This window comes from Salvelinus fontinalis, chromosome 33 (genome assembly GCF_029448725.1).
Source record: "Salvelinus fontinalis isolate EN_2023a chromosome 33, ASM2944872v1, whole genome shotgun sequence".
Classification (NCBI taxonomy): Eukaryota; Metazoa; Chordata; class Actinopteri; order Salmoniformes; family Salmonidae; genus Salvelinus; species Salvelinus fontinalis.
The window spans coordinates 13,105,799-13,122,138 of NC_074697.1; the positions used below are offsets into that span (position 1 = coordinate 13,105,799).

Genomic DNA, 16,340 nt, shown 5'->3' on the forward strand with positions numbered 1-16,340 from the left:
ACTGCTTTCTGCCTCTGTACTGACTGCTTTCTGCATCTGTCGTGTACTGACTGCTTTCTGCCTCTGTACTGACTGCTTTCTGCCTCTGTCGTGTACTGACTGTTTTCTGCCTCTGTCGTGTACTGACTGTTTTCTGCCTCTGTCGTGTACTGACTGTTTTCTGCCTCTGTCGTGTACTGACTGCTTTCTGCCTCTGTACTGACTGCTTTCTGCCTCTGTACTGACTGCTTTCTGCCTCTGTACTGACTGCTTTCTGCCTCTGTACTGACTGCTTTCTGCCTCTGTACTGACTGTTTTCTGCCTCTGTCGTGTACTGACTGCTTTCTGCCTCTGTCGTGTACTGACTGCTTTCTGCCTCTGTCGTGTACTGACTGTTTTCTGCCTCTGTCGTGTACTGACTCTTTTCTGCCTCTGTCGTGTACTGACTGCTTTCTGCCTCTGTACTGACTGCTTTCTGCCTCTGTACCGACTGCTTTCTGCCTCTGTACCGACTGCTTTCTGCCTCTGTCGTGTACTGACTGTTTTCTGCCTCTGTACTGACTGCTTTCTGCCTCTGTCGTGTACTGACTGTTTTCTGCCTCTGTACTGACTGCTTTCTGCCTCTGTACTGACTGCTTTCTGCCTCTCTACTGACTGCTTTCTGCCTCTCTACTGACTGCTTTCTGCCTCTCTACTGACTGCTTTCTGCCTCTGTCGTGTAGTGACTGCTTTCTGCCTCTGTACTGACTGCTTTCTGCCTCTGTCGTGTACTGACTGCTTTCTGCCTCTGTCGTGTACTGACTGTTTTCTGCCTCTGTCGTGTACTGACTGTTTTCTGCCTCTGTCGTTTACTGACTGCCTCGGTCTTACAGGCAGCCTGCTGGAGACTGACCAGAGATACAGAGGGAGCTGCTGTGGTATGAAGCAGATATAGAGACAGGCAGACAGACAGGAAGACAGACAGGCAGACGGGCAGGGAGACAGACAGGCAGACAGGGAGACAGACAGGAAGACAGACAGGCAGACAGACGGGCAGGGAGACAGACGGGCAGGGAGACAGGCAGGCAGACGGACGGGCAGGGAGACAGACAGGAAGACAGACAGGCAGACGGGCAGGGAGACAGACAGGGAGACAGACAGGCAGACAGACGGGCAGGGAGACAGGCAGGCAGACGGACAGGCAGACGGGCAGGGAGACAGACAGGCAGACAGGCAGGGAGACAGACAGGCAGGGAGACAGACAGGCAGACAGACAGACGGGCAGGGAGATAGACAGGGAGACAGACAGACAGAGACAGGCAGGGAGACAGGCAGGAAGGCAGGCAGACAGACAGGCAGACAGACAGGCAGGGAGACAGGCAGGGAGACAGACAGACAGGCAGGGAGACAGACAGACAGGCAGGGAGACAGACAGACAGGCAGGGAGACAGACAGACAGACAGACAGACAGGCAGACAGGCAGGCAGACAGACAGACAGACAGACAGGCAGACAGACAGGCAGACAGGCAGACAGACAGACAGACAGACAGACAGGCAGACAGGCAGACAGACAGACATGGTCAAGCCGTACTGTGTTGAAAACCAGAGCTGGTCTGATTTGTCACATTGCAGAACACACACACCTCCCATGACTACACACTGCAGAACACCCCCACACTGCCTTACGTCAAGTCAAATGGTCTGTGGCTCATGTCTTGAACACAGAGGCAGGGGACCTGCAGGGACCTTTTGTTCTGCTGGTAGTATCTTCACGCACGCACGCACACACACACACACACACACACACACACACACACACACACACACACACACACACACACACACACACACACACACACACACACACACACACACACACACACACACACACACACACACACACACACACACACACACACACACCTCTCATGACTACACACGGCAGAACACACACACACACACACACACACACACACACACACACACACACACACACACACACACACACACACTTCTCATGACTACACACGGCAGAACAACAAACAGAAGACCTGTCAGGGAGGAGGAGGAGGACAAGAGGGGAAGTCCAGCGCCGTCAGAAAGTATTCAGACCCCTTGACTTTTTCAGCATTTTGTTACGTTACAGCCCTCATCAAGCTACACACAATACCTAGTAATGACAAAGCCAAAATTGGATTTTTTATTTTTGTGTGCAAATGTATTAAACATAATTGTTGAAGCCCCTTTGGCAGCGATTACAGCCTTGAGTCTTCTTGGGTATGACGCTACAAGCTTGGCACACCTGTATTTGGGGAGTTTCTCCCATTCTTCTCTGCAGATCCTCTCAAGCTCTGTCAGGTTGGATGGGGAGCGTCGCTGCACAGCTATTTTCAGGACTCTCCAGAGATGTTCAATCGGGTTCAAGTCCGGGCTCTGGCTGGGCCACTCAAGGACATTCAGAGACTTGTCCCAAAGCCACTCCTGTGTTGTCTTGGCTTTGTGCTTAGGGTCGTTGTCCTGTTGGAAGGTGAACCTTCACCCAAGTCTGAGGTCCTGAGCGCTCTGGAGCAGCTTTTCATCACGGATCTCTCTGTACTTTGCTCCGTTCATCTTTCCTTCAATCCTGACTAGTCTCCCAGTCCCTGCCGCTGAAAAACATCCCCCTCAACATGATGCTGCCTCCACCATGCTTCACCGTAGGGATGGTGCCAGGTTTCCTCCAGACGTGACACTTGGCATTCAGGCCAAAGAGTTCAATCTTGGTTTCATCAGACCAGAGAACATTGTTTCTCATGGACTGAGAGTCTTTAGGTGCCTTTTGGCAAACTCCAAGCGGGCTGTCATGTGCCTTTTACTGAGGAGTGGCTTCCGTCTGGCCACTCTACCATAAAGGCCTGATTGGTGGAATGCTGCAGAGATGGTTTTCCTTCTGGAAGGTTCTCCCATCTCCACATAGGAGCTCTGGAGCTCTGTCAGAGTGACCATCAGGTTCTTGGTTACCTCCCTGACCAAGGCCCTTCTCCCCTGATTGCTCAGTTTGGCCGGGCGGCCAGCTCTAGGAAGAGTCTTGGTGGTTCCAAACTTGTTTCAGAATGATGGAGGCCACTGTGTTCTTGGGGACCTTCAATGCTGCAGAAATGTTTTGATACCCTTCCCCACATCTGTGCCTCGACACAATCCTGTCTCGTAAGTGTTGCGTTCCTGTGGTTTCATTGTGTCGGGTTGTGTCTTCCTGTTTACCTTTTCAGTAACCGTGGTGACTAGGTTCAAAGGTGGCTCTGTCAGGTGGTAGTGAGGAGAGGCTCAGGTGGCTTCCCATGGAACTTTGATCTGATCAGACTACTGTTGTCACCATACCGGGGGGGGGGGGGGGGGGCTCTCTGAATTATACAATCCTACAGTCACCTTGACTCAGGGTTTTACAGCCAGGGGTGTGTAGTTAGATTGGTAAAACCCTGGCTGTTATGTAGTTAGATTAGTTAAAACCCTGGCTGTTATGTAGTTAGATTAGTTAAAACCCTGGCTGTTGTGTAGTTAGATTGGTAAAACCCTGGCTGTTATGTAGTTAGATTAGTTAAAACCCTGGCTGTTATGTAGTTAGATTAGTTAAAACCCTGGCTGTTATGTAGTTAGATTAGTTAAAACCCTGGCTGTTATGTAGTTAGATTAGTTAAAACCCTGGCTGTTATGTAGTTAGATTAGTTAAAACCCTGGCTGTTATGTAGTTAGATTGGTAAAACCCTGGCTGTTATGTAGTTAGATTGGTAAAACCCTGGCTGTTATGTAGTTAGATTAGTTAAAACCCTGGCTGTTATGTAGTTAGATTAGTTAAAACCCTGGCTGTTATGTAGTTAGATTAGTTAAAACCCTGGCTGTTATGTAGTTAGATTAGTTAAAACCCTGGCTGTTATGTAGTTAGATTGGTAAAACCCTGGCTGTTATGTAGTTAGATTAGTTAAAACCCTGGCTGTTATGTAGTTAGATTAGTTAAAACCCTGGCTGTTATGTAGTTAGATTAGTTAAAACCCAGGCTGTTATGTAGTTAGATTAGTAAAACCCTGGCTGTTTAGATTAGTTAAAACCCTGGCTGTTATGTAGTTAGATTAGTAAAACCCTGGCTGTTATGTAGTTAGATTAGTTAAAACCCTGGCTGTTATGTAGTTAGATTAGTTAAAACCCAGGCTGTTATGTAGTTAGATTAGTTAAAACCCTGGCTGTTGTGTAGTTAGATTAGTTAAAACCCTGGCTGTTATGTAGTTAGATTAGTAAAACCCTGGCTGTTTAGATTAGTTAAAACCCTGGCTGTTATGTAGTTAGATTAGTTAAAACCCTGGCTGTTATGTAGTTAGATTAGTTAAAACCCTGGCTGTTATGTAGTTAGATTAGTAAAACCCTGGCTGTTATGTAGTTAGATTAGTTAAAACCCTGGCTGTCTAACTACATAACAGCCAGGGTTTTAATAATCTAACTACATAACAGCCAGGGTTTTAACTAATCTAACTTAATCTAAAACAACAACATAGCATGGCAGGAGAGAGACCACAACACTACATAAAGACAGACCTAAAGCAACAACATAGCATGGCAGAAGAGAGACACCACAACACGACATAAAGACAGACCTAAGACAACAACATAGCATGGCAGGAGAGAGACACCACAACACGACATAAAGACAGACCTAAGACAACAACATAGCATGGCAGGAGACACCGCAACACGACATAAAGACAGACCTAAGACAACAACATAGCATGGCAGAAGAGAGACAACACAACATAAAGACAGACCTAAAACAACAACATAGCATGGCAGGAGACACCGCAACACGACATAAAGACAGACCTAAAACAACAACATAGCATGGCAGGAGACACCACAACACGACATAAAGACAGACCTAAAACAACAACATAGCATGGCAGAAGAGAGACACCACAACACGACATAAAGACAGACCTAAAACAACAACATAGCATGGCAGAAGAGAGACACCACAACACGACATAAAGACAGACCTAAAACAACAACATAGCATGGCAGGAGACACCACAACACAACATAAAGACAGACCTAAAACAACAACATAGCATGGCAGGAGACACCGCAACACGACATAAAGACAGACCTAAGACAACAACATAGCATGGCAGGAGACACCACAACACGACATAAAGACAGACCTAAGACAACAACATAGCATGGCAGGAGAGAGACACCACAACACGACATAAAGACAGACCTAAAACAACAACATAGCATGGCAGGAGACACCACAACACGACATAAAGACAGACCTAAAACAACAACATAGCATGGCAGAAGAGAGACACCACAACACGACATAAAGACAGACCTAAAACAACAACATAGCATGGCAGGAGACACCACAACACGACATAAAGACAGACCTAAGACAACAACATAGCATGGCAGAAGAGAGACACCACAACACGACATAAAGACAGACCTAAAACAACAACATAGCATGGGAGGAGAGAGACACCACAACACGACATAAAGACAGACCTAAAACAACAACATAGCATGGCAGGAGAGAGACACCACAACACGACATAAAGACAGACCTAAAACAACAACATAGCATGGCAGGAGAGAGACAACACAACATAAAGACAGACCTAAAACAACAACATAGCATGGCAGAAGAGAGACAACACAACATAAAGACAGACCTAAAACAACAACATAGCATGGCAGGAGACACCACAACACGACATAAAGACAGACCTAAAACAACAACATAGCATGGCAGAAGAGAGACACCACAACACGACATAAAGACAGACCTAAAACAACAACATAGCATGGCAGAAGAGAGACACCACAACACGACATAAAGACAGACCTAAAACAACAACATAGCATGGCAGGAGACACCACAACACGACATAAAGACAGACCTAAGACAACAACATAGCATGGCAGGAGACACCACAACACGACATAAAGACAGACCTAAGACAACAACATAGCATGGCAGAAGAGAGACACCACAACACGACATAAAGACAGACCTAAGACAACAACATAGCATGGCAGGAGAGAGACACCACAACACGACATAAAGACAGACCTAAAACAACAACATAGCATGGGAGGAGAGAGACAACACAACACGACATAAAGACAGACCTAAAACAACAACATAGCATGGCAGAAGAGAGACAACACAACATAAAGACAGACCTAAAACAACAACATAGCATGGCAGGAGACACCACAACACGACATAAAGACAGACCTAAAACAACAACATAGCATGGCAGAAGAGAGACACCACAACACTACATAAAGACAGACCTAAAACAACAACATAGCATGGCAGGAGACACAACATAACAACAACATGGTAGCAACACAAAACATGGTACAAACATTACTGGGCTCAGACAACAGCACAAAGAGCAAGAAGATAGAGACAACAATACATCACACAAAGCAGCCACAACTGTCAGTCAGAGTTTCTATACACAGGAGTATAGAGTGATGTGTCCTATAAGGAGCATCGGTGGCAAATCTGATGGCCGAATGGTAAAGGACATCTAGCCGCTCGAGAGCCTTACCTGCATTCACTATATTATTATAATGATTACCGTTCTCATCGTCGGATTGGACACGCTGTTTACAAGGGCTCACAACCTATTCTACACTTGTTAGAAACAAGTTTTGGTTTATTTCATTCCATTTCTATACGAATGTTGTCAATTTATTCATTGTCTTTTGTTTTGGAGCACTTCTGTCAATGTTGAGTAAGGACACCTGATTACACATTGTTGGCCTAGGCACACCTGATTACACATTGTTGGCCTAGGCACACCTGATTACACATTGTCGGCCTAGCACCTGATTACACATTGTTGGCCTAGGCACACCTGATTACACATTGTTGGCCTAGGCTACCTGGCCATTTGGACATGTCTGATTGTATTTCTGTTTGTCTTATAACTCACCACCACTAATGAGCTGTGTAGCTTCTCAAAGTCATTTTTTTTTCTTTACCTCAAACAGCAAACAAAGTCTGTTTTTATATCATTGAGAAAAAGACAATAGTATTTGAATATCATGTATTTGGGGGGGGGGGGGGGGGGGGGGGCAGTGTCCAGCTCGCTCCCTTTCGATAGCAATCGAGCCTCGGCGTGAAAAATGTCTCTGATTGCAGTGGAAACGTCATACCATAAAATTATTACTTCTAATCCCTTGCGTAAATACAGCTGTCTGTCCGGATCTCACTGGGAAACTCTGAGGACCCAGAACAGTTGATACAATGTTGCTAGTTTGCGTGAGCTTTTGGCCGGACCCAGATGATTGTTGATACATAGTTTTTAGTTCAGTGCAGACAATAAAACAAGTCAGACAAGTGTAACCAATGTGATTTATGGGATATTTATTTTATCAGAAAATGTTCTATCTGAAATATTTTTTGTGATTTTGCTTCATTGTAAGCTATTTTTCCCTAGTTGGCAATAGAAGTACCTTTTAGAATTGTATAATTTTTATTTAGAATTTGATAGAATTTAAATTAATCACATGACAATGAATTTGAGATTTGAAGACGTTATTAACATTTAAATGAAACTGTTCCACAAAAATGTGCAATATGAAAATCATAACTGGCACGCAGAAATGTTAAGGTAACATGGGACTCCACATTAAAAAGGTTGCCGACCCCTGGTGTAGAAAACTTCAGGAGCGTAACCATTCAAATGCACCCCGACAATAAGCTGACCAATCATGGCAAGCAAGTGAGCAGCGACAGCCAATCCCAGCTCTCCAATGTGACCCAGCAGCAGGAGGGGGCCAATAAGGGCCTGGGGGCGGGCAACCCTGGCCTGAAGACCATAGCAGCAGGTTGAGGGGTGTCAGGAACAGTTTTTTTTTTCTTTGATCTCTGGCTCACTCGAGTGTCTTAATTATTTCATCAAACAGTGCGCTTAAAGCATCAGACAATTCCAGTGCGCATAGTTGATTTTTTTTAAACACAGGAAAATATGGAAAAATACACGTTTAAAAATTGACTGGTCGAAAGAACAGAAGACTCGGTCGACCAATGTTTTTTTTTAGTTGGGGATAGTCCTACTTGTAATGATCAACAACCAATTTGACAGAGCTTGGAGCATTTTCTTTAAAGAATAATGGGCAAGTGTTGCACAATCCACGTGTGGAAAGCTCTTAGAGAATTACCCAGAAAGACTCACAGCTGTAATCGCTGCCGAAAGGTTATTCTACAAAGTATTGATTCAGGGGTGTGAAAACTTAATGGAAATTAGATATTTCATGTTTTCAAATTTGTATGATGAAAAATTTGATTTGTACGCCCCAGATCTTTCTATTAGAGCAAATAAACCACTTGCCTGTAACGGCTTTCGTCGGTGGAAGAAGGAGAGGACCAAAGCGCAGCGTAGTTAGTGTTCATCTTAATTTAATAAAAATCAAAAAACCGAACACTTCAAAATACAAAAACAACAAAAGTGAAAACCGAAACAGTTCTATCTGGTGCAGACACACAAAGACTGAAAACAACCACCCACCAAACACAATAGAACACAGGCTACCTAAATATGGTTCCCAATCAGAGACAATGACTAACACCTGCCTCTGATTGAGAACCATATCAGGCCAAACGAGAAACCCCACGTAGAAACAGAAAACATAGATAATACCCACCCAACTCACGCCCTGACCACACTAAAACAAAGAACAACACAAAAGAACTATGGTCAGAACTTGACATTGCCTTTCAATATAAAACAGAGGTGAAATGGTTTAAAACATAAAGCTTTTTTATCATGGTGTGCATTTTGAAGATGCAGATTTCGCTAACGTGACCTCTTAACCTCCCTCTCCCCTCCAGGTTATTCTGTGGTCAGTGAAGAGTCGAGGAGGAGCAGCAGCAATATGCCCCAGTGTGTCAGCTGAGACATGGACTGAGGTGAGTGAACTGGACCCAGCCATGGTCATACATGTTGGTCATACCAATTTGAAGTTCAAGACGAGCGGTAAGAGGTGGGGATGTAACGATTCACCGATACGCGCATCAGTCCCCCGGTTCAAATGTTTAAGATGTGATGTGTATTGGTCCGTTGAACCCTAAAACGGATCAAAATGTCGCATCGGCCCAAAAAAAATCGATTAAAATGTTACGAATTGCCGGTTCACTAAAATGTTTTGTTTTAATTACTTAATTTCTACCTTCCAAAAATACCTCTCATCTTGTGAGAACTGCATCGTTCAGTGTTGAACTGAACTTGCCAGTCATTGATCTACAAGTTCACTGCCCCCAAGTGGTGAAGGTAGGTAACAACATATCCACCCTGCTGATCCTCAACACAGGGGCCCCACAAGGATGTGTGCTCAGCCCCCTCCTGTACTCCCTGTTCGCCCATGACTGCGTGGCCATGCACGCCTCCATCTCAATCATCAAGTTTGCAGACGACACAACAGTGGTAGGCCTGATTACCAACGATGACGAGACGGCCTACAGGGAGGAGGTGAGGGCCCTCGGAATGTGGTGTCAGGAAAATAACCTCTCAGTCAACGTCAACAAAGGAGCTGATCGTGGACTTAAGGAAACAGCAGAGAGAGCTCCCCCCTGTCCACATCGACGGGACCGCAGTGGAGAAGGTGGAAACGCTTCAAGTTCCTTGGCGTACACATCACGGACGATCTGAATTGGTCCAAACACACAGACAGTGTGGTGAAGAAGGCGCAACAGCCACCTTAGAGGCTGCTGCCCTCTGTACATAGACATGGAATCACACTTTAATAATGTTACTCCACCCTCCACCTTAGAGGCTGCTGCCCTCTATACATAGACATGGAATCACACTTTAATAATGTTACTCCACCCTGCACCTTAGAGGCTGCTGCCCTCTATACATAGACATGGAATCACTGGTCACTTTAATAATGTTACTCCACCCTGCACCTTAGAGGCTGCTGCCCTCTATACATAGACATGGAATCACTGGCCACTTTAATAATGTTACTCCACCCTCCACCTTAGAGGCTGCTGCCCTCTATACATAGACATGGAATCACTGGTCACTTTAATAATGTTACTCCACCCTGCACCTTAGAGGCTGCTGCCCTCTATACATAGACATGGAATCACTGGTCACTTTAATAATGTTACTCCACCCTCCACCTTAGAGGCTGCTGCCCTCTATACATAGACATGGAATCACACTTTAATAATGTTACTCCACCCTCCACCTTAGAGGCTGCTGCCCTCTATACATAGACATGGAATCACTGGTCACTTTAATAATGTTACTCCACCCTCCACAATAGAGGCTGCTGCCCTCTATACATAGACATGGAATCACACTTTAATAATGTTACTCCACCCTGCACCTTAGAGGCTGCTGCCCTCTATACATAGACATGGAATCACACTTTAATAATGTTACTCCACCCTCCACCTTAGAGGCTGCTGCCCTCTATACATAGACATGGAATCACACTTTAATAATGTTACTCCACCCTGCACCTTAGAGGCTGCTGCCCTCTATACATAGACATGGAATCACACTTTAATAATGTTACTCCACCCTCCACCTTAGAGGCTGCTGACCTCTATACATAGACATGGAATCACACTTTAATAATGTTACTCCACCCTGCACCTTAGAGGCTACTGCCCTCTATACATAGACATGGAATCACTGGTCACTTTAATAATGTTACTCCACCCTGCACCTTAGAGGCTGCTGCCCTCTATACATAGACATGGAATCACACTTTAATAATGTTACTCCACCCTCCACCTTAGAGGCTGCTGACCTCTATACATAGACATGGAATCACACTTTAATAATGTTACTCCACCCTGCACCTTAGAGGCTACTGCCCTCTATACATAGACATGGAATCACTGGTCACTTTAATAATGTTACTCCACCCTGCACCTTAGAGGCTGCTGCCCTCTATACATAGACATGGAATCACACTTTAATAATGTTACTCCACCCTGCACCTTAGAGGCTGCTGCCCTCTATACATAGACATGGAATCACACTTTAATAATGTTACTCCACCCTCCACCTTAGAGGCTGCTGCCCTCTATACATAGACATGGAATCACTGGTCACTTTAATAATGTTACTCCACCCTGCACCTTAGAGGCTGCTGCCCTCTATACATAGACATGGAATCACACTTTAATAATGTTACTCCACCCTGCACCTTAGAGGCTGCTGCCCTCTATACATAGACATGGAATCACACTTTAATAATGTTACTCCACCCTGCACCTTAGAGGCTACTGCCCTCTATACATAGACATGGAATCACTGGTCACTTTAATAATGTTACTCCACCCTCCACCTTAGAGGCCGCTGCCCTCTATACATAGACATGGAATCACTGGCCACTTTAATAATGTTACTCCACCCTCCACCTTAGAGGCTGCTGCCCTCTATACATAGACATGGAATCACTGGCCACTTTAATAATGTTACTCCACCCTGGACCTTAGAGGCTGCTGCCCTCTATACATAGACATGGAATCACACTTTAATAATGTTACTCCACCCTGCACCTTAGAGGCTGCTGCCCTCTATACATAGACATGGAATCACTGGCCACTTTAATAATGTTACTCCACCCTCCACCTTAGAGGCTGCTGCCCTCTATACATAGACATGGAATCACACTTTAATAATGTTACTCCACCCTGCACCTTAGAGGCTGCTGCCCTCTATACATAGACATGGAATCACTGGCCACTTTAATAATGTTACTCCACCCTCCACCTTAGAGGCTGCTGCCCTCTATACATAGACATGGAATCACTGGTCACTTTAAAAATGGAACAATAGTCATTTTAATGTTTACATACTGTTTCATATGTATATACTGTATTCTATTCTACTGTATTTTAGTCAGTGCCACTCCAACATCGCTCATCCTAATATTTATATATTTATTAATTCCATTATTTTACTTTAGATTTGTGTATTGTTGTGAATTGTTAGATTTTACTGTACTGTTGGAGCTAGGAACACAAGCATTTAGTTAGATACTACTGCACTGTTGGAGCTAGAAACACAAGCATTTAGTTAGATACTACTGCACTGTTGGAGCTAGAAACACAAGCATTTAGTTAGATACTACTGCACTGTTGGAGCTAGAAACACAAGCATTTAGTTAGATACTACTGCACTGTTGGAGCTAGAAACACAAGCATTTAGTTAGATACTACTGTACTGTTGGAGCTAGGAACACAAGCATTTAGTTAGATACTACTGTACTGTTGGAGCTAGAAACACAAGCATTTAGTTAGATACTACTGCACTGTTGGAGCTAGGAACACAAGCATTTAGCTAGATACTACTGCACTGTTGGAGCTAGAAACACAAGCATTTAGTTAGATACTACTGTACTGTTGGAGCTAGAAACACAAGCATTTAGTTAGATACTACTGCTGTAATAGCTGTCGCTTTCCTCATCCTCGGAAGAGGTGAGGAGAGAAGGATCTTCAGACCAAAACGCAGCTTGTGGGAAATAAGCCATCTTTATTATAAATTACGATGATGGCAAACACGAAACAAACACTTGAACAAACTTACAAAATAACAAAACGACGTCGACGAAACCTGAACATAAACTTATATAACTAAACATAAACTCACGGACAGGAAACGGACGACATCAAAATGAACGAACAGCCAAACAGTCCCGAATGTGAAATACATCGACAACGACGAAGACATCACAGGAGACAATCACCCACAAACACACAGTGATAATGCCCTACCTAAATATGACTCTTGATTAGAGGAAAATGCAAACCACCTGCCTCTAATCAAGAGCCATACCAGGCAAACCGAAACCAACATAGAAACAGGTAACATAGACTGCCCACCCAAAACACATGCCCTGACCATAAACACATAAAAACTAACATAAATAGGTCAGGACTGTTACAACTGCACTGTTGGAGCTAGGAACACAAGCATTTAGTTAGATATTACTGCACTGTTGGAGCTAGAAACACAAGCATTTAGTTAGATACTACTGCACTGTTGGAGCTAGGAACACAAGCATTTAGTTAGATACTACTGCACTGTTGGAGCTAGGAACACAAGCATTTAGTTAGATACTACTGCACTGTTGGAGCTAGAAACACAAGCATTTAGTTAGATACTACTGCACTGTTGGAGCTAGGAACACAAGCATTTAGTTAGATACTACTGCACTGTTGGAGCTAGAAACACAAGCATTTAGTTAGATACTACTGTACTGTTGGAGCTAGAAACACAAGCATTTAGTTAGATACTACTGCACTGTTGGAGCTAGGAACAGAAGCATTTAGTTAGATATTACTGTACTGTTGGAGCTAGGAACACAAGCATTTAGTTAGATATTACTGTACTGTTGGAGCTAGGAACACAAGCATTTAGTTAGATATTACTGCACTGTTGGAGCTAGGAACACAAGCATTTAGTTAGATACTACTGCACTGTTGGAGCTAGAAACACAAGTATTTAGTTAGATACTACTGCACTGTTGGAGCTAGGAACACAAGCATTTAGTTAGATACTACTGCACTGTTGGAGCTAGGAACACAAGCATTTAGTTAGATATTACTGCACTGTTGGAGCTAGAAACACAAGCATTTAGTTAGATACTACTGTACTGTTGGAGCTAGGAACACAAGCATTTAGTTAGATACTACTGCACTGTTGGAGCTAGAAACACAAGCATTTAGTTAGATACTACTGCACTGTTGGAGCTAGGAACACAAGCATTTAGTTAGATACTACTGCACTGTTGGAGCTAGAAACACAAGCATTTAGTTAGATACTACTGTACTGTTGGAGCTAGAAACACAAGCATTTAGTTAGATACTACTGCACTGTTGGAGCTAGGAACAGAAGCATTTAGTTAGATATTACTGTACTGTTGGAGCTAGGAACACAAGCATTTAGTTAGATATTACTGTACTGTTGGAGCTAGGAACACAAGCATTTAGTTAGATATTACTGCACTGTTGGAGCTAGGAACACAAGCATTTAGTTAGATACTACTGCACTGTTGGAGCTAGAAACACAAGCATTTAGTTAGATACTACTGCACTGTTGGAGCTAGGAACACAAGCATTTAGTTAGATATTACTGCACTGTTGGAGCTAGAAACACAAGCATTTAGTTAGATACTACTGCACTGTTGGAGCTAGAAACACAAGCATTTAGTTAGATACTACTGCACTGTTGGAGCTAGAAACAGAAGCATTTAGTTAGATACTACTGCACTGTTGGAGCTAGAAACACAAGCATTTAGTTAGATACTACTGCACTGTTGGAGCTAGAAACACAAGCATTTAGTTAGATACTACTGCACTGTTGGAGCTAGAAACAGAAGCATTTAGTTAGATACTACTGCACTGTTGGAGCTAGGAACACAAGCTTCTTCTAAATATGCGTATGTGACCAATAACATTTGATTTGATTACTTTCTTTATCTAGATGAGGATGGAATCGTGTTGAAAGGGAATTATGGGTTGTTTCCTGTTTGTTGTTATCAAGTTCTGAGGATGTTAGTCCCGAGACTGTTAGTTCCCGAGGCTGTTAGTCCCGAGGCTGTTAGTCCCGAGGCTGTTAGTCCCGAGGCTGTTAGTTCCGAGGCTGTTAGTCCCGAGGCTGTTAGTCCCGAGGCTGTTAGTTCCCGAGACTGTTAGTTCCCGAGGCTGTTAGTTCCCGAGGCTGTTAGTTCCCGAGGCTGTTAGTTCCAGAGGCAGTTAGTTCCAGAGGCAGTTAGTTCCAGAGGCTGTTAGTTCCGAGGCTGTTAGTTCCGAGGCTGTTAGTCCCGAGGCTGTTAGTCCCGAGGCTGTTAGTTCCGAGGCTGTTAGTTCCCGAGGCTGTTAGTTCCGAGGCCGTTAGTTCCGAGGCCGTTAGTTCCGAGGCCGTTAGTTCCGAGACCGTTAGTTCCGAGACCGTTAGTTCCGAGGCCGTTAGTTCCGAGACCGTTAGTTCCGAGACTGTTAGTTCCGAGGCCGTTAGTTCCGAGACTGTTAGTTCCGAGGCCGTTAGTTCCGAGACTGTTAGTTCCGAGGCCGTTAGTTCCGAGACCGTTAGTTCCGAGACCGTTAGTTCCGAGGCCGTTAGTTCCGAGACTGTTAGTTCCGAGGCCGTTAGTTCCGAGACTGTTAGTTCCGAGACCGTTAGTTCCGAGGCCGTTAGTTCCGAGGCCGTTAGTTCCGAGGCCGTTAGTTCCGAGGCTGTTAGTTCCGAGGCTGTTAGTTCCGAGGCTGTTATTTACGAGTCTGTTTTCCTTTCTGTCTCATCAGCTGTTTAGGCAAGCAGCAGTGTGACTCCCTGAAACAGACGGACGGACACCACATCGTCTGTACCCCTTCCCCTGACCCACACCTCACTTGCCAGCCGTTCAAATGCACCCCGACAATAAGCTGACCAATCATGGCAAGCAAGTGAGCAGCGACAGCCAATCCCAGCTCTCCAATGTGACCCAGCAGCAGGAGGGGGCCAATAAGGGCCTGGGGGCGGGCAACCCTGGCCTGAAGGCTGTCAGCCAATCGGTGAGTGGCGTTGGGGGGATGATGAAGACGAAGAGAGAGAGAAGTGTGTCCATGGACTCTGGAGAACAGAGAGACACTATCACCCCTGTGCAGGAGCCTGACGCCAAAGGTAGGGTATTACCACACACACACACACACGCGCACGCACGCACACAAAATCACACACACACACACACACACACGCACACGCACACACACAAAATCACATACACACACACACACACTAACGTCACATTGCAGCTGTAGGCTACCATCAGAAGGCAGAGGAAATTCTGACGCCTAACAGAAATGTCAGGGCATTTCAGTGTGAGGGAAAACAAGTTATTTTGTGCACACCGTCACACTCACACACACGCACACGCACGCGCACGCGCACGCACGCACGCACACACACACACACACACACACACACACACACACACACACACACACACACACACACACACACACACACACACACACACACCAACACACCAACACACACACACACACACACACACACACACACACACACACACACACACACACATACGCGCACACACACACGCGCGCACACACACACACACACACACACACACACACACACACACACACACACACACACACACACACACACACACACACACACACACACACACACACACACACACACACACACACACACACACACACACGTTTCCTGCTGTGGGTGGTGTAGGTAGCTAATCTAGTATTTCTGGTGCAGATCTGACCAGAGAGAGACACAGGAAGTCTAACAGATCTGACCAGAGAGACACAGGAAGTCTAACAGATCTGACCAGAGAGAGACACAGGAAGTCT

At 44.9% G+C, this 16,340-nt stretch overlaps 1 protein-coding gene across 2 annotated transcripts in view; it reads left to right on the forward strand.

The window, feature by feature from the left end:
* Nucleotides 1-16,340, forward strand: part of bcl9l (bcl9 like) — a 305,409-nt gene that overhangs the window by 30,932 nt on the left and 258,137 nt on the right. For both annotated transcript variants that reach the window (XM_055895132.1, XM_055895133.1), the window contains exons 2-3: nt 8,835-8,912; nt 15,273-15,630. In XM_055895132.1, coding sequence (XP_055751107.1) covers nt 15,375-15,630 — 256 coding nt within the window. In that variant the 5' untranslated portion in view covers nt 8,835-8,912; nt 15,273-15,374. The remainder of the gene's footprint in view (nt 1-8,834; nt 8,913-15,272; nt 15,631-16,340) is intronic.